We start from the raw sequence: 25,039 nt of genomic DNA, 5'->3' as shown, positions 1-25,039 counted from the left end.
TTATTGTTTCAATTACACCCCTAAACTATGCAATTTCAAGTCAATTGCACACCTCGACAAATTTGTTGAGAACAATGGATTCAATGATATAATTGAAATAACAAAAAGTTCAGAAGTGCAATTGACTCAAAATTGCAAGTTTAGGGGTGTCTTTGAAACAACAAAAAGTTTGAATATCTAAATGAAAAAAACATAGAAGTACAAGGGTTAAAACATATATTTTTCCATAATGGCATCAAGCCTTGCCTCCAACTCCATTTTGTTCTGCACATCAATGTCTATAACCAACAGGATCAATAGTCCCATTGATGAAGCATAAATTTGCTATATGGCCTCTCCAGCAAATAGCAGCATCCATGCAGAAAATAGTTTTCCCTCTGTGGTACAATAAGTGAAAGATACATAGCAAAAGAAAAGGATATATTTACCATTTTTCAATAAATTTATTGTTAAGACCTAACAAGGATATGTGTTTGGTATAAGATGACAACAAAAAAAGAAGAGCATCCCAAAGATAAGCATAAGAAAGATGAGGACAATTATTTTTGCTCACAATTCAAAGCATGGTTTCTCGGCAATGAGTGAGCATGTTTCCAACTGCTGAAACTAGAAAACTGGAGTAAGGCAGTGCTTCAAATGACAAATCCTTCTTCAGAGCACATAAACCAAGACTAGCTATCCCAAAACCATCTCAAATACACCACATGGGATATAAATTTACTCCAGAAAATATAAAATTTTATTTACCACGTAGAAATTTTCTCTTGACCAACCTGCAGTGGACACAATGCAATGTTTTACTCACACACAAAATACAGTCACTTATTCAATGTGGGTACTTAAATTGAGCTATCAAGTGCCATCAATGTGGTTCCATTCAAGGCGGGATGGCTCCATCTGAAAGTATGAGCTCATCTCTATGAATTAGCCAGCAGTACTAGTACATCATTCTTATAAACTGGACCAAGTATGGACAGTCACCCTTCCATTCTTATCAATGGACCAAGTATGGACATCCACAGCACCCCTAGTAGTTAGGAGTTCTCCACCCAAGCACCTTATTAAAGACCACTTTTGAATATGATTTCCATGGGCTACTCACAAGTAGTGCCATAAGACGTTCTACAGCAAAGGTTATGCCACATGCCAGTCCATAGGCCACTTGCAACTCAATCTTATTTGTAGCTAGAGTTAAAGGTTTGGCAATGATGGATACTCTAATTGGAAAGATCCTTACCCTTACTGATTCATGGAAAGGGAGAATCTAAATACAAAACCCACGTATCTCACATAAACCTTAGGTTGCAGCTCCACAATCCCCCTCATCTACAAGCACCACTCCCCCATTATACACACCAATCTTCGTTCTAGGTGTCACTTCACTACTAACATGTGGCCACTCCATAATGGAATTTCATACAATGATCCATGACCATGTCTTTTGGACATTAATTCATTGGTCTGATCCCTCTCCTATATATATATATATATAGGATAGGGACCTCCATTTACTAATGATTACAACATGGACCCGGACACTCATTCTCTCAACTACCTTGGTCTCACCTTCCCAGCTCTGGCAGTTCCCAACTAAGCTCATTGCCCCCCTTAACTTCTAAAAGGCCATCAACCAACCTCAGCCATCCTGACATGCCTACTCACAGCTAGTGATAGAGAAGCAAAATTTCTGCTCAAGACAATTCAAATAAAGTGCTGAAAGCAGAATTCCAAGTGAAAAGATGCACTGGGTGCATGACCAATTGCATGAGCAAAAAAATATTTCAAATAAATCTTGCAATAATAAGGTAACAATGACATGTAGAAATGATGCCTGGATTTAGCTTTGAAAGACATCAAATAGAATGTATATCCTGAGGAAGATCTCTTTCTACATGCCTAGATATTGATTGTTGTAGTCACATGCTGATGGACCATTGTTACTTCTAGCTGGAGAAATTAAGGATTCCACTGTGGCCTGCATTCAATCATATGAAAACTTTAATGTCGTATGTCTATTTTTTCAAAGAAATAAATCAAACAATTTAGTTTCAAGTATCATCATTATTTCTATTAATTTTTCAAAATGATAACTGCTCTTGACCAGTTAAAGGAGAATAAGAATGATAGTGTTCCATTTTTAAGTGAAAACTGATCATAGAAACTAAATTTGAGAAACCCATATGCTGCGGAAAGACGAAAAATCCAGAAAGCATTGCAAAGGTATGCAGGTGCAATGCTTGGGAGCCACCAGTGTCTTAACAAGTCAATTCATAGATAGTTGCATCTTAAGCTCTGAGACCTTGTTTTCATAGTGACTAATGCATAATGCTAATCATTAAATGATTTGCTGGTAATGGAAAAGTTGAAACAAACCTTGATTTTGTATTGTGTTTATTTGAGGTCCTGTCATCTCTATTCCAACATCACTTGTGAATAATATTCCTGATGAAGTAATGTTGAAGGGGAATACTATAGGAGGAGATATTGGAGATTTTGCCACCTTTATAAGCCTAGCACCTGTAAGAGGGGCAAAAAGTCACAATTTTCGGATTAGCAAAATCTTCAATCAAATAGCATGAGCATGAAAAATGGTACTAGACATTGAAGCAATTTATTTGGAGGTGACAATCTTTTCCAATATCTTGAGGATGCAACAACTATGTCAATATGCTAACACGTTTAGTGGCAATTGGACAATGCTGCAACACAGGTGGAATGGAAGTAGCACCAGAGGGGAAGCAGCGCTGACTTTGTCTGAGAAGCCCATGTTGGTGTGCGCCTGAGTAGAGGTCCCCCTACAGCTAAGGAGCTCTACAACATCCTTTTTGACATGAAGCAATACTTCAAGGCATTGCACGACAAGGAAAATCAAAAGGGGTTGAAGCTGACAATTTACTTTATGAAAAAAGGCAATAAATGTTTCCCAACTTCTAAAGGGAATATACAAAACATAGAGGGAGTGATGACATTGATGATGAGCAGGATACTAGGTCAACACACGGTTCAAAGTGCAAGGTCCCAGGATTGCTTCCACGGTGGAAACATCCCACATGGAAGAAGCTTGAGAAGAAGCAAGCATCACTTTTTAAAGTGAGAAAAGACAGGATTGTTTGATGCCAAGCCATGGAGAAGAAAAAGAAAACCCAAGAAACCCATAGAGAAGAAAGGGAAATTATTCATCAATAATCTGATATTTGTAGGCATCAAGGTTAATGAGAAGCCCATCCATAAACTCATTCATACTGGAGCAACCTACAACTATGTCAGAAGCACAAAGATGGTGTAACTCAGTCGTTAAATTGATGGGGCTAAATCAAGGCTGCGAATTCAATGGCACAAGCAATCACCACGATTGCCAGTGATTCTTATTAAAATTTACTTGTGGGAAGGGTGAACATATATCACAGTGGCATCCCTCAGGAGAAAGCCTATCTCTCATTCCTAAGATGGCTAATAGCAACCCAAACAAGTCCCATTGGCATTTCAACAACATAATGAAATTAAGGAATGAATTTACATGGGTAGAAGCCTCAATAAGCAATGAATATTTGGAGATGGAGTCAATCTCCGAATTATATTTAGAAGGTATTGAAGCAGTTTCAAGATGTGATGTTGAGTTGACTATCAGTCTAAGCCAGTGCCCAGGGCACCACCTGGCAGGTTCATGGTAATAACGACATAGCCATGACATGCCATCCCACATAAGAGTTTTATCACATTCCAAAAGCAATAACTGTTGTGCCACAATTGTCCTTGATCAGTGGATACCCCTTTCCTAAAGCAAACTAAATTATCACTCTGTACAAACCATTTTTCAGAAAACGCATTTCCTCTCTCCTTGAAACCATTACTTCAACCTAAAGTATATGACATGATCTTAATCTAACTACTTAGTAGAATTTTCTGATTTCTTATTCTAAATCAACTTCTCCTAAGTGTATGTGCCATACAATGGCGGAGCCACATTCAGCTGAAGGGCAGACAATTGCACCCCCTCAACTTTCTCAAAAATACACTAAACCCCCCCCCCCCCCCCCCCAACTTCTTAAAAATGCATTAAAAGGTATAATGTTTTATTTTTTTCTAAAAATTTCCCCGGCTCAAAAATATAAAATGTAGATCAATTTGAAAATTGCTCCCTATCTTTTATACTTAAATTAATAGTTTTTATGTTATATTCAAACTTAAATTTTCGAGATAAATAACTTTTGGTTTATTATAATTCTAATACTAACCGTGTAAAGGGTATTAATATCTAATTGATAGTTTTTGAGTAATATTTAGTTCTAGAATAATTTTTGTTAATACATTATCCTTCATAGATAGTTTTTTTTAAAGAGAGAAGCAATATTATATCAACAACCATCTCTTTAAAAGTCTGGTGATTAAGACAATGACAAACATTTTTAAAAAATTGTACAGTTAAATGAGCTTTAGAATAATCTTTCCTATAGATTCTTAATTATGGATTAACATTTTATATTATCATTCAACAATCAGATGAATAAAACAATACACATAGAATTTACATAAAAAAAAATGTCTACTTTGCCACTATAACATTTTTAGAAAGATTAGAAAAAATTTATTAAACATTTTGTACATACTGTTAGTTTGATGAGTTTGAGAATTGGTTCAACTATAATTTAGTAAATGATTATTTAGCTACTTTCTTATACTTAACTTTACAAAGTAAGGATTCTTTTATGTCTTAATTTATTTACTTTTATTACTTAATTGAATATATAATATAATACTTCATTAAAAAAACTTACCCCCGCTGGCAGGACCTGGCTCCACCACTGGTGTGATGACATGGCTCTAAAAATTTGACTTCAGATGCATCTTAGTATCTTCTTACATCACACATAAATATATAGTTCCTATCCTCCATTCATAAGGATTTCTTAAAAAACAAGAACATACCAAGCCTTTATCCCACCATGTGGGGTTGGCTAGTCAATAGGATTTCTTAGATTAACTGTAAAGCTTCAATAGAAACCTAGCAATGTTCTTCTTGCAAGCTTTCTAAGAAATGCTTTCACCAGAACTATTAAATTTTCAGAATTAAAAATATATATATCTAGCTTTAATAAAATTATTTTATTCCCTTGGCATAAAAGGCAGCATTGACATTACATACTCTGAAAAGAAGTACTAGCATTTTAGTTACTCAGCCTTAACAAACCTACTCCTAATTCCATGCTTTTCTTCTTGTATTGTACCAGAAAGTTCCATGTATTCCATGCTTTTCTCCTAATTCCATGTTTTTGTTGCCGGGGTCAGTTCTCTTTTCTCTTAGGTCGGGAATGAGCTATAAGGCCGAAAGCTGTCAAAGAGTACATAGGCTGATGATCTCGCTCTTAGTCAGTCTTGCATTCCAAATCCAAATCTCCATAGGCACAGGAAAGGGATAGAGCGTTAAGGCATAAAGTACGGATGAAGCTGTCTTCCATCTCTGGATGAGCATGGAGTTTCTGATCCAGTCCCCCTGGTGCCTCGGGGTTGTGTACTGTCCGTGGCTTCCAGATTGAATGAATGCAGCCGTTGTGGACCAAGGGTTTGGCTTCTATTGTCAAAATGTATGCCACTCCATGCTCATTGTTTCATGGAGCAAAAATTTTACATGCATGAGCAGTTTGGTACATTTTATGTCAAAACAAATAGATACACTAACCTGATTTAGCTTCAAGGACAAGACGAATGGTGACAGCATGAGCCCAGTGAATCCCCAAAGCAGGAACAAGATGACTATCAAATCTATTCCCTACAGCATCATCAACCATGCTTGGCACAGCACCTGATGAATGAATTGTCAATGAGTGGGATAGGAGCTTTTAACACTTCAATATGCTATTATACCTTGGAAAGGGTACTGGGAGGCCTCATCACAATTTTGACTTCTTACTTGGTTAGTCACAACTATAGGAATTCGTGAAAATTCTGCAAGTGACCTAGACATGATGGAGAAAAGAGTATCACTCGAGAAGCAAATACAATTATACTCTGGCATAAAATTTCCAGAAAATTAAGGCCTGAATTCAGAAGATACAATTCTCACTTAATAAACGAAATATGCCAACCCAACGAATATTGTCTACGAGATCCTTGCTCTTCCCTGAACAGTATATATAAAAAATGTTGCTCAATAGTAACACAAGCCAGAGGAAAATATATGCTGCACATCTATTCGTGTGAAATAAATAGCAATAGTGTATATTGCACCTTTGTTATATAACACAGCATAACGGCACCAAAGTTGCATGATTGCTGTTTGAAGGATGACTTCTAATACTAACTACACAAGTCATATCATCTTTCAGTTCTGAGTAAATTTAAAGATATTGCCCGTTTTCTTTCTAAATTCATCTAGTGGGATTAAGGCTTGTGATTGTTATTGTTGTTGTTGTGCCAATTTCTTTCTAAACCTCCCTTAATAATGGAACCAAACTGGTAAAATTTATCAAAGAGAAGTATATTTCAAGCTTAAACAACAACTTCTGAGTTAAGTTGTGAAACAAATAAGAGGCCTTACAGAGTCAATCAGTTAAAAATGGCATCCAATATACACTTGATATTTAAAAATAAAAGAAATGTTTTTAAGGTCTTTGCACCTCTTTAACATAAAGGAGGAAGTGTATTATTTGAAAAATAGTTCAATGTGAACCAAAAATCATCAAATTAGTGTCAAAAACTCAATGTAATTATGCCTGAGCATGTGTAATGCTAGACGTGCACAAAGTTTCAACCCAAGAACTCTTAGCAGAACTAACATCATACATGTTATTAGTAAGCAAAATATTAGAGAATATCCAGGATATCAGAAATCCATTTTTATTTTTTATTATAATCTTTTTTTTATTGGCAAGGCTGAGAATAAGGTTTGTAAGAAATAATAAACACCCAAGATGGGGGGTAAATTGGGTTTCCAAAAACTTTTTGGATTTAAAAGCTTTTTGTGCAAAGAAAACTGTTTGACCCTTTTTAGACCTTTTGAAAAATAGTGATAAAAGTCTCTAATGAAAGATTTAACTCTAGATAATAAAGGAAACAATGATGTGAGAATGTTTGAGTGAAAATGGAATTTCCAAGATCAATTTTAAAGCAAATATTGCAAACTGTAAAAGCTGGAAATAAAAACTTAACTGAAATGTATGGAGAAATGAACAATGTAACACACAAAGAATTTTAAAGTGGTTCGGCTTAAACAACCTACTCTACTCCCTTGGCTTCTCACCAAGGATTTCAACAACTCATTATAACTTTTACAGGATAAGCTAAAACCTCTGTTTTTCAATAACTCAACAATAACCGAATACACAGCTTTTGTAAGGATCAACTGAAACCTTTTTACACGGTGCTTTTTATGAGCTCAAGCACCAACCACAACAAGATAAGTGAAATAACGTTTACAATTTAAACACTTTGAGAAGCTTTAACAAATTCAAATAGAGAAAGTAGCTTCTTACAAAGAAAAAAAGAGATGAAAGGAATTTGAAAGTAAAAACACACTCTCTCTCTTTTTGCTAGTAGAAGATGTATGCTTTTAGGGCTCTTTTTCTTGAGGTAGGAGTAGGAAGGATTCAAAGATGAGCTGATGTTTCTTCATCCTCTTCTTGTTGTTAAGAGAATGAAATATGCAAGTACAACCTTCTTTTTTATAAAATAATCATTAGAATATTCAAAAATCAAAATAAAAGAATGAGGGAAAATTTAGAATCATTTTAAAGCCTTAACAATCAAAACTGTGCATTAAATGCACTTGCAACAGCTATATTTTTCAACTTCAGCACAACATTACTCGAGTACAAAAGGAGGCTTACTCGACTGTTTTTTGTTCTTACTCAAATATTTTTTATCCACAAAAACATGAATTAACTACTTGATTATTTTTTATTTTTTATTTTTTATCTGCATGATTCCTATTATTTACTTGTGGATTTGTGGTAAATTACTTAAGGAGTTCTACTAGAGGAAAAATAATAATAAAAAGTAATTTTGGGGAATTTTATAGGAAATATTAAGTTTTATAAGTGAAGGGATTTGGAGGAGTTTTTGAAAGTTCTGGGGTGTAAGGGGAATAATGGAAACTGGGGGCAATATAACCTTAAGAATAAAATATGTGCAATATTACTTGAGGGATGAGGTAGAGCGGATGGCACACGCGGGTAGGGGGGGCTGGATTGAACCTGCGGCTGGGCAAGGAAAATGGCTGGGTTTAAAAACCCAGCCAGGCGCCAAAACAGCACTGTTTTAGGGCTCCAGATGGTACCCATGCGTGTGGGCCCGCATGGAGCCTTGCCACGCCACGCAGCAGCCGCTGGGGCTGCCTCTGCTGCTGTCCGCAAAAGCTTTAATTTTTCCAAATTTTAATGTAATTGCAGCCACGTGAAATTGAGGGCCATGTGAAAGTGAAATGATGTTGTCAAATTAAGTGGGCTACTAAATGATGGGCTTTGAGGTGAGTAAATTAAGTAGAGTTGTGGCCAAAAATTTGCAGTGGACTGAGTTGGGTTATGATTACAATTGGAAAATGGAGTACAAATAGGGTGTAAGCCAAGGGAAAATTAGTGAAGCCTAGGGAGAAATTTGAAGGCAAAGCTGTGAACTCAAGGAGAAATATTGAAGGAAAGGAAGACGAGTGAGAACGTAGAAGGACAGCTATAGGAAGGGCTAAGAGCAAGGTAAGTGAAAAATATTAGAAAATTAGATGGAGTTAGATTTAATTCTTGTGTCTTATTCTACTGTTCTGTGTTAGAGGAATTCTAAGGTGCGACAATTGTGGTTTTTTGACCGTGCGAGTCTCGAGATGAGCTCTTAGAAGGAACCACTAGGGGCCACCAAGATCGTGGAGGGAGCGGTGGACTAGCCTGCATGCATGATTCACTTTACATTATCTATGTTTGTCATGTTTATTAATTTACTACATTATATATTACCTTCATTGAGTCCCAGGACTCACCCTTTTATCCCCACTAACCATAGATGGTTCGGGTCCAATAAGGGAAAATCAGTGTGTGTCGACGACCAACTAGTTGGCGAGGGCGACGGTCCATGATAGGACCATTCGATGCTGATGGCCATGTGCAGCTAACTCTCTGGCGAGGTTTTTACACTCCAGCCCCTCTCCTTTCACTTTGGCCCTTAGCCCTCAAGTCCTCAACTTCTCTGAATTACACTTGGTCACCCATAAGTTTTGAAAAACTACACTTTAGCCCCAAAGTTTTGAAAAAATTCATTTATGCCCCCAATATAATTACACTTAAGCCCATAAAAATTACACTTAAGTCCTCAAGGAAATTTTCAGGTATTACAACCAAAATGTTGGCTTGAAGTAAGGGAGAAACAACTTGCTCGAACAGATCTTGTGGATAAAGCGACGCAGCAAGTAAAGGTGGTTCATAGAAACATGAAAGCAGCCCAAGATCAACAGAAAAAATATGCAGATCGTTGAACCCGACCTTTGGAGTTTGCTGTAGGAGATTTAATGTACCTTCGAGCTACCTCAATTCGTCCGGCATTTAGACATCAACGGAAAGGAAAGTTGGGACCTCAATATTTGGGGCCATACTAAATCAAAGATCGAGTTGAACCGATTGCCTATCATTTGGACTTACCAAAGGTACTAGTCAGACTGCATGATGTATTTCATGTCTTCCAGTTACGAAAACACATATATAATCCTGACGTAGAGGTGCACATTGAGGAAATTCGAGATGCACTAGCAACGGACTAGCACAGTCAAGACTTGATATAGGCTAGCACGGATAGCTTTGCAATCAGTGACTATGAGTTTCACAACGGCCTACTGCTGTACAGAGGAAAGGCATATGTGCCAGATGCTAATGATCTTCGCACTACCCTTGTGCGGCACTTTCACAATTCAAGAGAAGGAGAACGCTCGGGTGTTTATCGCACTTGGCAACGCTTTCGCCAACTTTTTCACTGGGAAGGCATGAAGGAGCAGGTCGCTAGGCATATGGCAGAGTGTGATATCTACCAGCGTGCCAAGAGCAACTCTACTCAACCTAGTGGCTTACTGCAGCCACTACCTGTGCCTGAGCAAATATGGGAGGATTTGAGCATGGACTATGTTGAAGGCCTACCAAAGTCTCAAGGGTACTCTTCAATCCTCCTTGTGGTGGATCGGCTCAACAAGTATGCCCACTTCATACAGCTTGTGCACCCCTTCACAACTCAATCTGTTGCACGAGTGTTCATGCAGACAGTGGTCCGATTGCATGGCCTACCCCGGACTATTGTGACTGATCGCAACAAAATTTTCACCAACCACTTTTGGAATGAGCTATTCAAGACGATGGGGACAGAGTTATCAGCCAATTCATCATACCAACCAAGATGGACGGGCAAACTAAAGTTACCAACCGAACTTTAGAGCAGTATCTTTGATGATTCTCGCAGAGCAATCCACACACATGGGCTGATTGAATTGCGTGGGTCGAGTATTGATACAACACGTTCTACCATCAGGCTTTGGGAAGGAGCCCATTTGAAGCTGTGTATGGGCGGACACCTCCCACACTGGTGTCCTACACATCGCATGCAACCAAGATGGACAGTGTTGACCGCGTTCTACCATCAGGCTTTGGGAAGGAGCCCATTTGAAGCTGTGTATGGGCGGACACCTCCCACACTGGTGTCCTACACATCGCATGCAACCAAGATGGACAGTGTTGACCGCGCACTGGTGTCCTACACATCGCATGCAACCAAGATGGACAGTGTTGACCACGTACACAGCTTCAAACGGGCTCCTTCCCAAAGCCTGATGGTAGAACGTGTTGTACCAATACTCGGCTCACGCAATTCGATCAGCCCATGTGTGTGGATTGCTCTGCAAGAAACATCGAAGATACTGCTCCAAAGTCCAGTTGGTAACTTCAATTTGCCCGTCCGTCTATGGGTGGTATGATGAATTGGTTGATAACTCTGTCCTCATCATCTTGAATAACTCCTTCCAAAAGTGGTTGGTGAAAATTATGTCCAACCCGTCACAATAGTCCAGGGTAGGCCATGCAATCGAACCACTGTCTGCATGAACACTCGTGGAACAATTTGAGCTATGAAAGGGTGCACAAGCAGTATGAAGTGGCCATACTTGCTAAGCTGATCCACCACAACAAGGATTGAAGAGTACCCCTGGGACTTCAGTAGGCCCTCAACAAAGTCCATGCTCAGATCCTCCCATATTTACTCAGGCACAGGTAATGGTTGCAGTAAGCCACTAGGCTGAGTAGAATTGCTCTTGGCACGTTGGCAGATATCACACACTGCCACATGCCTAGCGACCTGCTACTTCATGCCTTCCCAGTGAAAAAGTCAGTTAAAGCACTGATAAGTGCGATAAACACCCAAGTGTCCTCCTTCTCTTGAATTGTGAAAGTGTCGCACAAGGGTAGTGCGAAAATCATTAGCATCTGGCACATATGCCTTTCCTCTGTACAGCAGTAAGCCGTTGCGAAACTCATAGTCACTAACTGTAGAGCTATCCGTACTAGCCTATATCAAGTCTTGACTGTGCTAGTTCGTTGCCAGTGCATCTCGAATTTCCTCAATGTGCACATCTACGTCAGGATTATATATGTGTTTCCGTAACTGGAAGACATGAAATATGTCATGCAGTCCGGCTAGTACCTTTGGTAAGTCCAAACGGTAGGCAACTGATCCAACTCGATCTTTGATTTGGTATGGCCCTAAATATCGAGGTCCCAACTTTCCTTTCTGCTGATGTCTAAATGCCGGACGCATTGGGGTAGCTCAAAGGTACACTAAATCTCCTACAACAAACTCCAAAGGTTGGGTCCGACGATCTGCATACTTTTTCTGTCGATTTTGGGCCGTTTTCATGTTTCTGCGAACCACCTCTACTTCCTGCATCGCTTTATCCACAAGATCTATTCGGGCAAGTTGTTTCTCCCTTACTTCAAGCCAACATATCGCTTGTAATACTTGAAAATTTCCTTAAGGACTTAAGTGTAATTATTTTGGGGGCATAAGTGAGATTTTCCAAAACTTTGGAGCTAAAGTGTAGTTTCTCAAAGCTTATGGGTAACCAAGTGTAATTCAGAGAAGTTGAGGATTTGAGGGCTAAGGGCCAAAGTGCAAGGAAGTGAAAGGAAAAGGGTTGGAGAGCAAAAACACGACCAGAAATGGTTAGCTGCACATGGCCACCTGCATCTACATCGAATGGTCAATCAGAGGAAGAGATAAGGCCATCATGGCCTTAGGGATAAGCTCAAGGCCATGGGGCGAGTTGACTAGTCGGAGAAATGGCTAAAACTGGCTATAAATAGTCGAGGTTGAGGCTAAGAGTTTCTTCAAAATTAATCTGTGCAATCCGATTGTTTGGGAAAAAATCGAGGGTTCTCGATAAAGGGCTTTTGCTCTACAGGTATGAGGGACTATTTCTGGAAATTTTGAAGGGTTTTCGTGTGGATTTGAGGGGGTTATGAGGCTTGGATGGAAAGTCAAGAGGTTGTTAGAGCCGAGCATTAAACAGCCAAAATGAGGATGTTTGGCCTGTTGTTTCAAGCCAAGGGCTATTCCATGATATTTGAAAAATTGAGTAAGCCAAGAATGAGGAAGAAAACCAAGACAAAACCAGTCGCCAGTGACAAGGAAGCAGCCAAAAAAGATAACCCGAGCCTCGGGCACGTGGTAGCACGTGTTAAGTGTGTGGGCACACTTCCCCAAGCGAGTGCGGGCACGTGTGAAGCAAAACTAAGCCTCGGTAAGCATGCAAGGTGCTATTCTAGACAAGCAGCAAGGTGAGTGGTTCACCCCTAAAACTCATGTGTTTTATATGCATCTCTCGGTCCATGTGCACATTCATTTTGAAATATCGTGCATGTTACTATATTATGATGCATCAATAATTGTGATATTTCACTTGGCATGATATTATTGGCATATCACTATTTGTATGGGGTGGGAAGTTACCCTAGTAGTGTAGCCGCACTTCCTCGAAACGAAGTTTGCCTAAATAACCAGAGTCTCCCGTGCTGGGGATGGATTTCCCCAAAGCAACGTTTGCTAGGAGGACTTTCTAGGGTTCTGTGCTGGGGCTAGAATGCCAAGGAATCCTACGTTATGGTGTCTGTTTATTCATGTCCTTGCATCATGCATTCATGAAACTGTTTTAAACCCTCACTTAGAAGATTCATCTTCTAACGTTGGACTTTTGTCCCTGGAATATTCAACGTTCTAGACAAAACGAGCAGGCAAAAAGGTAAAGGGGTTGTTGAAGTCTAGTCGTGCTGGTAGGCGTGATAGGTCTTACACCCGTGCTAGGACTATTGTGAGAATTATGATAGGTAGCATGTTTTAGCTATTTTATGTCGGATATTGTAATACTGTGGTTATAGAATGATTTTGTATGGATTTATTTCCTTGGAAATTACAATACTCCGTTAGGTTTCGATTCTAGCTTCCACAAGTGTTTATGTTACCTTTCCTTAGCTTTCAATTGGAACACTGAATGTATGTATGGGGATTCTATATTAAGGAATTTATGAAACCCTGAGAATAACAGCACATTGGAAATGATGGGTTGTTACATTGGTGATCGACATTGTCTCTCATATAATGCTTCATAGGGTGTCATCCCTATGCTTGCTTGGTAGCTATTATTATAGACGAAGTCAACCAAACTCAAATACTCATCCCAACTAACCCCAAAGTCTCGCACACAAGCTCTAAGCATATCTTCCAAAATCTAATTAATGCGCTCAATTTGACTGTCTGTTTGGGGGTGATAGGGTGTGCTGAAATTCAGCTGGGTCCCTAGTTCTTCCTACACAGCTTTCCAAAATTTGACATGAATCGACTATCTCTATTTGACACAATACTCATAGAAACCCTATGAAGGTGAACAATTTCTTGAATATAGAGTCAGGCAAGTTGTTCAGTGCCCATAGTACTCCTTACAAGTAAGAAATGAGTTGACTTTGTTAGTCGATCCACAATCACCCAAATAGTATCAGCTTTCCTTGGAGTTCAGGGTAAACCCATGATAAAGTCTATCGTTATATGCTCTCATTTCCATTCGGGAACCTCTAAGGGTTGCAGACTCCACGACGGCTTTTGATGCTCGGCTTTTATCCGCTGACAAGTGTCACATTTTCTTACAAACTCAGCCACATCTCTCTTCATTTCTAGCCACCAGTACACTTCCCATAGGTCACGATAGATCTTGGTGGCTCCAGGGTGTACCGAATATGGTGTCCGATGTGCCTCGTTCAGAATTTCCTATTGTAGCTTCCCAAAGGCCGGCACGTACACTCGTCCATTCATTCGGAGTATTTCGTTACGGTATTCAAATCCCGGTTGCTTGGGTTGTCCATTCTCATCTATCTACTATTCCAAATTCCCTTCCTAAGCCGTAGCCTATTTAATTTCGTCGCACAGACTTACTTGTAATTGCATCTACACTACAATCGTCGTCTTATCATATGGTTTCGTGTTGAGAGTCAATCCTGCAAATTCCTCAATCAGAGTTTGTAAACGGACAGCCTGACATGATCCCAACATAAAACTCTTCCGACTTAGTAATGATTTACTAGATCAACTTCGAGGGGCATCGATATTCTCAAAAATTGATTTGAAGTCTGGTTATCATCAAGTGCGTGTTAGAGAGGAAGATGTGCAGAAAACAGTTTTCCGAACTCACTACGGGCATTATGAGTTCACAGTTATGCCATTCGAATTAACTAATGCCCTGGCAGTTTTCATGGATCTAATGAATCAAGTCTTTAAGGAGTATCTAGATTGCTTCGTAATTGTCTTCATTGATGACATTTTGATTTAATCACCAAGTCTAGAGGAGCATGAGGTCCATCTCAGACTAGTCTTGCAAAGACTTAGGGAAAAACAATTATATGCCAAATTCAGTAAGTGTGACTTTTGGCAGCGACAAGTGGGATTTCTAGGTTATGTAGTCTCTGGTGAGGATATTTCAATTGACCCCGAGAAGGTTAAGGCTATGGTTGATTGATCGAGGCCTACGACAGTGACTAGGATTCGTAGTTTCCTTGGTTTGGCTGGCTATTACCTGAGATTTATAGAAGACTTTGCCCGTTTATCTGGCATCAATTTACACTCAATTACAAAGGAAAAATACTCGATTATAAATTTGGTTACTCGATTACTTTTGATCTAATTGAAACTTGCAATAAATACTCAATTACAAAAAGAATAATTAGTTAAGTATAAACTCTTACATACTTGAATACATTATAACTTGTAATTGATTATATGCTATACAAAATTGGCTTACTTGATTACAATAAAATCTTATACTCTATTAAATAGATGAAGTCATAAACTCAAATACCTAGATCAACAAATTACTCGAGTAACATAGAATTTTTACTCGATTAATGTTTTGATACACTCGATTGGATTTAAGCCTTACTGGGTTAAGGCTTTGATATACTCAATTAATTTTATGTCTTGATTAAAACTCTATCAAAACTATATTGTTTTGAATATCATCAAAACAATTTTCTTATCAACAACATCTAAATAAGAAACATAAACATTAAGCTCAAATATAAAACATAAGTGTTGTTTGTGAGAGTTAGTTAAAACTAATTTTCCAATCACATTCACCTGGTTAAATAAAAAGCCTTAATGGACCAAGAAATGAAATTTTACTAGATTTCTAAGGAATAAAAAATTGAGTACATAGATTGCTACTCAACCAAAAAATATTCCGTTCTTGATCAAAGAAAAATCATTCTACTTAGCACACAACATAACATAGAAATACAATTACCCAAATAACTATTCAATCAAATGTACTTTATCAAACATACACACACATGAGGCACACATAAGTTAAATAACTTACTTGCTACTTGATTGAGACAAAACATATAGAATATTGCAAGTAGGTTGAAAACAATATATGTTACTCAACAACAAAGCACAACATATAACAAAGAGATGTATTAGCTTGAGCATCATGATATCTCATTTATATTTTACAAGAACACATATAAGTTGAACAAAGCATATATGATTTCTTATTCTATAAGCTAAATACACATACTACTAATGCATATTTTGAGTAATTCTTGAAAGATAGAACCTTCAGAATTTTATTACTCAAATGCATTGAAACAAAACTTGATTCACAGACTAGACAAGCAACACTTGAATGAATTGCTAGGTAAACATTCAGCATTTAAATTTTTTCAAATACTTGAATGATTTTGCTTATCTAGCAACAAACATTCAACATTATAAGTTCTTCAAATGTTCTTCCATTAAATTTCAAAACATTGAGAACCTTAGGAATTTGATATTAAATATCAAATAGGCAATCTAAGATCATTGGATCAAAACTCAAGAACCATCTCATGAGTATATGATCATTTACTACAAGAACTTGATGTGACCCACACTCTTTGAGTCACAACATAAATATTAATTACTTAGGACAACAAACTTAATCCAAAGTTTACCTTAAGAACCATAAACACCATAAGATCTATAAGATACTTATACAATAAGGATATTTAAAATATCCCTTGAAAATCTGAACAACCTATTAGCATAGATAAGATATAAAAACAATCTTATTGACACATACATAAAATATAATAACATATTAAGGTTACAACACAACCTTAACATTTTCTTAAGAAGTATGAGAATTTATCATATCCTAAAGAAGGATAAAATATTTTCCACATATATAAACCATATTCACAAATAATCATATCAAGATTCCTTGAGTTTATTCTCAAAGCATACTTATCATAGAACATGCCTTACATTAAACTTTTGCATAAAATAATCATCATCAAAACATTCAAGAACAAACTCACAAGGTTGAATAAAGATCAATAATATTAGATGACAACAGATTTAGGGAGTTAATTCCCAAAGCAATATACCATCATGAAGTGATATTATTTGCAAGAAAAGGCATCTACAATAACAAATATAGGAAAAAGATAGCTTAACTATGTTTGCTTTCTTATCCCTTTCATCTCTCATCTTCTCCTCTCTACTTCCCATGCCCTCCATTAAATTTCAGATTGTTCTGTCTTTCTTCATTCTCAAATATTTTTCCCACCAGAAAGAGAGAAATAAAAAAAGAAATTGTATGATATGCATAAGGTATCATGATTTATCATTCTTGCACAACAATTCAAGGTTTTGACATGTTTAGTCTTTCAGAAAGTCTAAGTGGAAGCATGAAATGTGATTTTCCAGAAATATTTCATGCTGGTTTAGATGGAAACAAATACCTTCCAAACACGACAGTGTTCATCTATGTTTCCTATGGATATCTTGTTTTCATTTTGGAAGGACCAGCAATAAAACATAATACAAGTCCCAAACTTAATCCAAGTGTAGTAGATTAGTTCAGACTCCTGAGAACTACTTCAGCACTGGGTCAATGGAGAGGAGGGGGCAAAAAGAGCAAGAGTAATTCAGAGGATCTGAGAGAAAATTTTGGCACTGCTGACCTAAAGTCATAAATACCATGGTCAGTCATCAGACATGATATTCATAGGGATTGTAAGCCACATGGCTAGCCACCCATTCATTTTAAGCAAACATTCTCAGATGACCTTGGGCTCTGTAAAAAGGACTCCTACAACCAAGCGCACTGCCACTAACCCTAAAAAATTATTGCCGTACATGGAATATAGACATTTACAGCCACACAAGTAACAAGTGCCAAGATAAAATGAAAAGCGTCTCAGTCATGTTCCTAGGGCAAGCAATAGCTAATTGTAGAGGCATTCAGCCTAAAAAGTTATTGAGAAGAAAAGGGGACAATGCAGCAAAAAGCTACAGCAGGTCTCTTCTCTAAGACTGTCATATCTTAGCCAGGCAGTGTCATTGAGCACCATGAGGTGAATGGGTATCCACTTTTAGAGTGACCAAACTTTAACAGCCAAAATGCCAATCTTCATAACCAATATCCGATCTCGAGAATCAATTACTATCAGCCCATGAACAAGGGCATTGTAGCAATTACATGTGAATTTAGATAGTAAAAACTAGAGTTAAGCAAAAATAACAATAGCCCAATATTGCAAAAGTAATTTACCCAGAAACAAGAGCTGCCATGCTATCAATGACAAGCAACTTCACTTGGCGCTGGAGGATTGAAACTTTAATTTGTTGCAAGCTGGAAAATTAAAAAATAATAATAAATTTTAGCTGAGAGCAGGGAAGGCAGAAAGACACTGAGCTCTAATCAGAATACTATAGGCTCATATAGTAGGAAGTTCCTCATTCCACAAGAAACATAAAACACACAAAATTCATGCTTCCATTACTTTTTCTTTTCACTCAATATACAATTAAGATGTAACTAGTAAGAACACCATTTTCAGAACGTCGCAAGTTCAACTCACACAGGGATGGCAATGGGTCACCCATTTACCCATTTAGTAAATGTTCAAAATATGTCTTATGTCTAATCATCTATATCCTTCAAATATGAAATTTTCAAACTCACATCAATTTTAAATGGCTAATTAGGGTTTATTTTAGTAAATGTTCAAATAAATTTTATCTCTATGACTCAAAATATGAATTTTTCATAATCATTTTAACTTTAAATGGGTAAATAGGACCAATTTATTGACCCATTGCCATCCCTACTCATTCCCAAACCCATTTGCAGCAGTGATGCGTTCCCAAACACCATGTGAGGGGCAACCATTTCACTTCTATCCCTCAACCATTTCACTTCTATCCAACTCTGACAAGGACAAGAATTGTTCAGGTCACGTCCTGGCAGAGAGCTACCTTAGTTGCCCCTCCTTAGTCCTTTCATCCAAAAAATAAAAAACTGAGCTTTTACTTGAGTTACTAAGCAAAATTTCTCCTTTTCAGTCTTCAATTATCAAGTTTTGGCACTGGTTAATCCTGCTCATGAGGCTAATTACCTATTAACATCCATTTCAAAAGGTGGACGCAAACTCCAAAGTTTATTCACTTCTTTGTCATACCTCGTAGGTAAGCGCTTTTTCCCCATTGTAAATTAATACAGTTCTTCAGTAATTTTTACTGCTGCAAAGTTGCTCAAACTACAAGTCCAGAGCCAACATTTTACCATGCTACAATGAAATCCTGAGACCAATTACATTTGTTCTAGAGCAATCTATCTCACCTGAAATCTAAACTTAAGTAGTTAAGTCTAAGATAGTCATATTGAGGTTATTCAAGGCAAGTGTTTGGTATATTCTTTAGGGTGAGACTTGGTTCAAACTTTCACAAGTACCAGCTTCTCCAGTAAGTCACCATATTACTTCACCATCACATCTTTCCTAACAACTGAAAATTTTCCTTGTTTCAACATTGAAATTAAAATACTGTCCCTTAAGAAGTTTATCCCATAGCCTTTGTAGCTGAGGATCTAAGCACCTCTGCTGGCTACAAATTTGTCGTCCATTGGGCTTACCATTACAAGTTCTTATAAATCAACTTCATGTCTTATTCTTATTAAACACTCTCTAGGTTTTAAGTACGAGAAATCTGATTCTAATTCTCACCTCTCAGTAAATTCAGCCAGTGATGCTGGCCGCAGAACTAGTATCCTACCAGCCATCTGCAATAAAAAAATAAGTTACTAATTTTAAATGCTGAACATTTTTTAACCAAAAAACAATTATTTTGATACATAAAATACTTGAGAAACAGTACCTCCTGTGCCATTCCTTCCATGTGAAATATTTCTGGGAAACTATTAACACCAATTTCTATCATCCTGTAAAAGGTATACCATAAAATTTAAAATTTATTGCAACTTACTTGGCTCAGCAACAGAACAAATATGAAAAACCCAGAAGAAGTTACATCAAAAAGGTATGACTTCGATACCTTCTTGAACTAAATTTGGATTCTACATCAATATAAATGACATGCCCATCTAAACCTCCGAAATTAGGAGGCAAAGAAGCGAGTAATGAAAGCTTCATGCAAAACTGCAATTTCAAATGAAATATTTCACAGAATCAGATGACCAAACCCAAGCGCCACAGCAAAAAGGGAATAGGAGACCTGAGTACATAGAGAGAAATTCTGTTCAATAAAATATTTCCACCACTGCAATTCACCATAAAGGAGAGAATTTTGTCAGATGTATTCCTCCAAATAATAAACTCAAAGACAGCTATTTTGAGCCTTGGATGCCTTGTTTTCCAGTGCATCCAAATATGGTTTCCTAACTTCTTTCCCAGTAAGTATAGATCACCTCCCACAAACTTGAACACCCCACACCTCCCCTTTAAGAATAGGAAATGATGAGCACCAAGGAGCAGGAGAAACCCATAACAAACACAAAAATTCAAGCAAATGACTGATAGGCCAGGTTTATCACATAACTGACGAGATTCATAAAGAGTTCTATGATCATTTGAAAGGTAACATAACATAGAATGCAGCCATTGCAGGAAGTTAGCAGTGCATGTGCTTGTTTAGTTCTCGACATGTACATGCACAAAAGTGAGGAAAGAAGTATAAACCAGAAAAAAGAAGACTAATAGAACTGAAATACCAGTTTCAAAAAAAAAAAAAAAGAGGAATATTCAGTTTGCTTGGTTTCAACCAAAAGTTCCATTCTTCAAATAATTGAATTTTAAAGAACAGACCTATCTGTTTTAGATCAATAAAAGGTCTAAGTTGAGTAATGTGGCACCTCATGAGTTGATATGAATAAAAGAGAGAGAAAATAGTGAAAGGAGGCTTAGGAGTGGCAGTCAACTGTGAGGTTAGCTGCTGCATATAAACAGCCAGTTGATGGAAAAGTCGACTGCTGGCAGCAGGCAGGTTAAAACAGGTTAAAACTCAAGTAAGCAACTGACTTTCAACTCGATTTTAGGAGACTAAATGAAAAATAATTAAATGCATTTAATTATGTTATTAGCATGGAGAGAAGATTCCAATGATATAAAGGTTGTTAGTTTTGGTTAAGTTTATGAAAGTGGGATTAATGGCTAATCAAGCAATTAAGAGTACCCAAATTGGATTAAAAATATTCTCTGGCAAAATCCAGTAACTAGTAGACCTCCTCAACACACTCTAGGAGCTTCTAGAACAATGGTGAATTGTCAAGGGATGAAGCAGGCAGCTGGATGTTATGATATGAAAGCATTTTGTACCTCAAAATTATGTATAAAGTAAATCCTTGCTATCAATCATGTTGTGTAAAGGTGCGAGCAATGATCTAATGGAAATGACAACATTGAGAATTATGTGTGGAAATGGAACCATATTATTGCCATAAACCTTTTTTCAAGTTAAGGTCAACTGGAAAAGGCAACAGTTGATGGGAGCAATCAACTGTTTGATCGACTGAAAAGCAAACAGCAAATCTGGACAGTCGACTTGGGAGGATATCAGTTGACTGTTTGGTCAACTCTTTATAACAGAATAAAAAATAGATTGACTGTGCAAGGAAGAGTCAACTGGCAGGGTCTCATGGGGGGCATGCTGAAATCAAAGAAAGTGAGGCAGGATGAGCTAAGTCAAGACCCAGAACGTGCACTTTAAGTGAAGAAATTTGAGACAGGCTATGGAGTACCTAATTCCCAACCTGAGGGTAAGTTTAGACCCACAAAGTACTAACATAGGTCTTGAGATGGGCTACTTGGACCTCATGTCTCAGGTCAATCTAGCAGACGTGGGAGGCCTACACTACATGTTACCCTTTGACAGGGGCACGCCCCTGGTTCAAGGTGGGACACAGCAAGTAGCAGCTCAAACCCAATCAATATATATGCACCCCTAACTGAACTAACCCTTGTGCGCCCCTTTATTCTATTATTCAACAAGATATTAGACTAAGTACTGTTTTCAAACACAGAAATATTATTACTACTAATGCTATCAGGGAAGAGGGAAAACATATTATTATACTTTAATTTTCTTTTCTAGCAATCAGGTAAAAGACATGTTAAGGCTTTAATGTTGTGCCTTTATCTTTACTTGTCCACCTCAAGGTCCCCAAATGAGCCAGATTCATTCACAGCAAAAAGGATGGCTAGACTCAAACATTTGAATAGTCCTGCACCAATATGCTGGAAAAGTTTTACAAAGTGTCAAATAAACCAAGCACATTACATTTGAGGGTAGTTACTGAACTAAACCAAAAAAAAAAAAAAAAATGTATAACTTCATTAAAGGTTCATAATACAAGGAGTAGACAAGTTCACGGTTTCTTAAAATAACAGGGGAAAAAAGAGATTAATCGGTCCTGTATGATAGGAGGGTACCACTGTGATAATGGCAAGAACTAGAGTAGCATAAAAATAGAAGGAAACAAGATTTATCAAATGTTGACTTAGCTATCATATTCATACCTGTGTTTTGCCAATTCCTGCAGGACCAACCAATTCTGTCAAAACACCAAATGGTATTCCACCACATAAGACATCATCTAACCCTTTCAGACGTGTAGGGAGATGACCAGTGAAGTATTCATCTTGAACACGTTGCTCAAGCAATGACAGTACCTAGTATCACAAGGCAAGTAACATATAACCTTAATTAACGTGCTCTTAGGTTTTTGTGGAGAAAATTTCCTTCTCTAGTACCAAGAAAACAAACTTACAGTTTGACAAGGCGGGCAAGCAATCGCACTAACTTGTGCTACAGCCAATGTAACTTCAGCAAGCCCCACATCTAAGAGCTCCATCAACTCAAACTCAGTCAATGACAACACATCCTGGAAGCAACAAGTTTTAAATGAAAACATCTAGAAGAGAAGCATATTTAATCACAAATACAAGTCAAGAGTACAGAGGATAAAAGGCCACTTTGAAATTCTTCTGATTTATATAATTCTTTTTTTGGAAAGTAGGATACTTATATAGTTCATACATACTGTTAAAAAATAAAGATTTGCACTGATAACAGAGTCCTGTTCATTGAATGACCAAAAAAGTAATAAAACAGTTTCACGTATTTGACAAACCAAAATAAAAAGGTTGATGCATACAGATTATAGGAAAAGTAAGCTCCAGTAGGCAAAATTATAGATGAATTCAAATTGGACTCCGACTACTTAAACCTTGAAAATGGAAACAATGGTCCATGATGCTCTGATCACCTTAAAGTGATAAAGGGACTTGAGCCCTTAATATTGAGGTGTAGAGACCAGTTATGTACCAGCAGCACCAGAAGGCTAGTATCACACCCCCCTTCAGGGAGTGAGACCAGCTGAGAATTTCAAGCCTTGGCTTAGGAAAAACAAAACCAGATTCATCCAACACAAGCATCTGAAATACTCAAACACTATACATGTTAATAATTCAAACAAAGGTAATTGTCCTCAAGATACAAAACCATTCCATCAAAGAAAATTCATAGTTATCTAGATATTTCATGACCCTATAAGTGATATCCTTATGGTCCCCTCTCCCCTGTCAACTCCAGCTCTATGGTTTCCCTTGATGACCTAAAATTGTCAATGTCAGACCTAGCCATCTCGAGACCCAATCTTGTGACCCTTCAATGAGAAATTGCAGTGGAACTCAACCAATTTAGTTTTGCAGCTAATTTTTCTCCATCATCTAGTTTTATGGGGAATTTTCCCAGTTATTAAGTTGACCCAGTCAGTTTGGGCCCACTCAAATACGACCGATGTCCTAGGCGATCATTCTTTATTTCTTTATCTATGTTATTGAATTCTCATTGAACTCCAAGCACCACTATTTGGGCTAATTCATATTTAAGACTTCCTTGTTAGTATGGACTATCAGTGTATGCTATGGTCACCTTAGTTAAATACTGGCACTTGTAACTTACCATATCACAACTAGGCTCTTATTATCCAAGATGTTTCCATTTTATAGTCTATACTGTGTTATAGGCATCAGCTTAAATTGGATTGAACTACTAAATGAGATGCATACAATTTAGCGTCATTAGTTGACCAAGACAGTCAAGTGATGTTCGACCGTCAAAAAAGCAGTATAAGACTCTGATCGACCGTTGATTGATTGTGGACCTTGTTTCACTGCTGCTCCGACTGTCATCGGCGGCAGTCGATTGTCAAACTTATTAGAGCCAAGTCATTTGCAAATACATTGGAAGTTGAACAGTAATTTGACCTTACAAGGATGTAAAAAACCATACACATTGGATTCGGAAAGTCATGGGAGTTGGAATGGAATTTGAAACATTTCCATACGGTGATTCTAATGAATTAGGGTTTCCTAACAAAAAAAAACCTAAACAATCAAACACTCGAGAAGATATTAACTGGATTAGACGGCCTTAGAACTATATACATTTGTGGCTTATACGCACCCACAACAACGTTCGCAGGTAACTACGATTTAGACATAAACGAGTCATCAGCTCCGGTTAAAAGATTTAAGCTCTGAACCCAGTCTCATATATGTCGATAACAAGAACTCGTGTGATGGCAACAACAAATGCAGAAGCGCCGATTGAGCTGTGAGGATACATAGGTTAATGTTTACCTTGGCTGTGAGTAAGTTACGGGCAGCAAAGATGTTGGCAATCGATTTGGGCAGAGCCATCTCACTGATGAGCTTGTTCGCCATCGCTCTTTACTCTCTCTAAGCGGGCGGATTCAACTCGATCCGCACTCTGGTTTCCCTCCCTGTCCCGCTCCCGCTCGCGCTCTAATATATTCTATACAATCAACTGAAACGGGCACGTGCTCTCTGTTCGCGAACGTTTGGTATTCTTCTACAGAGGCAAATAATTCATTTTGGGTTTTCTTTTTCTACGAGCATTTTTGTTGTTGAAATTCGGTTAAAAAATAATTTGTAATAATATTATGTATATATTTTTTATAAATTTTAAAATATACTGAAGAAATTGTTATTTTTTTTATTTGAGTGTGTAACTATTGAGTTATAATAATATGCATAAAAATAATTTAATAATTATAATTATGATATCGTTTATATCATAGCATCAAAAAATTTACTGTCAGTATAATTAAAAATTATTTACAATCATAAATAGCGTTGCCCTAAAAATTTATTAAATACAACTCATCTCATTGTTAAGT

At 37.4% G+C, this 25,039-nt stretch overlaps 1 protein-coding gene across 3 annotated transcripts; it reads right to left on the bottom strand.

The window, feature by feature from the left end:
- Positions 1–1,767: 1,767 nt before the first annotated feature.
- On the bottom strand, positions 1,768–24,661 carry LOC127797313 (DNA repair protein RAD51 homolog 2). Of its 3 annotated transcripts, none has more exons than XM_052330119.1 (12): positions 24,480–24,661; positions 22,604–22,717; positions 22,353–22,505; positions 19,873–19,976; positions 19,696–19,759; positions 19,545–19,600; positions 18,092–18,172; positions 6,062–6,118; positions 5,863–5,954; positions 5,678–5,800; positions 2,374–2,517; positions 1,768–1,975 (listed from the first exon to the last, which is right to left on the bottom strand). In XM_052330119.1, exons 1-12 carry the CDS (start codon positions 24,561–24,563, stop codon positions 1,944–1,946), a joined length of 1,104 nt encoding a protein of 367 aa, XP_052186079.1. In that variant the 5' UTR covers positions 24,564–24,661; the 3' UTR covers positions 1,768–1,943. The 3 variants fall into 3 exon arrangements, with proteins under 3 accessions (XP_052186079.1, XP_052186093.1, XP_052186084.1); XM_052330133.1 differs by lacking the exon at positions 24,480–24,661 and adding an exon at positions 23,102–23,540; XM_052330124.1 differs by lacking the exon at positions 6,062–6,118.
- Between the last annotated feature and the right edge of the window lie 378 nt (positions 24,662–25,039).

The sequence above is a fragment of the Diospyros lotus genome, chromosome 1, assembly GCF_014633365.1.
Source record: "Diospyros lotus cultivar Yz01 chromosome 1, ASM1463336v1, whole genome shotgun sequence".
NCBI classification, from domain to species: domain Eukaryota; kingdom Viridiplantae; phylum Streptophyta; class Magnoliopsida; order Ericales; family Ebenaceae; genus Diospyros; species Diospyros lotus.
This window is presented reverse-complemented; position numbering and strand designations above follow the sequence as displayed.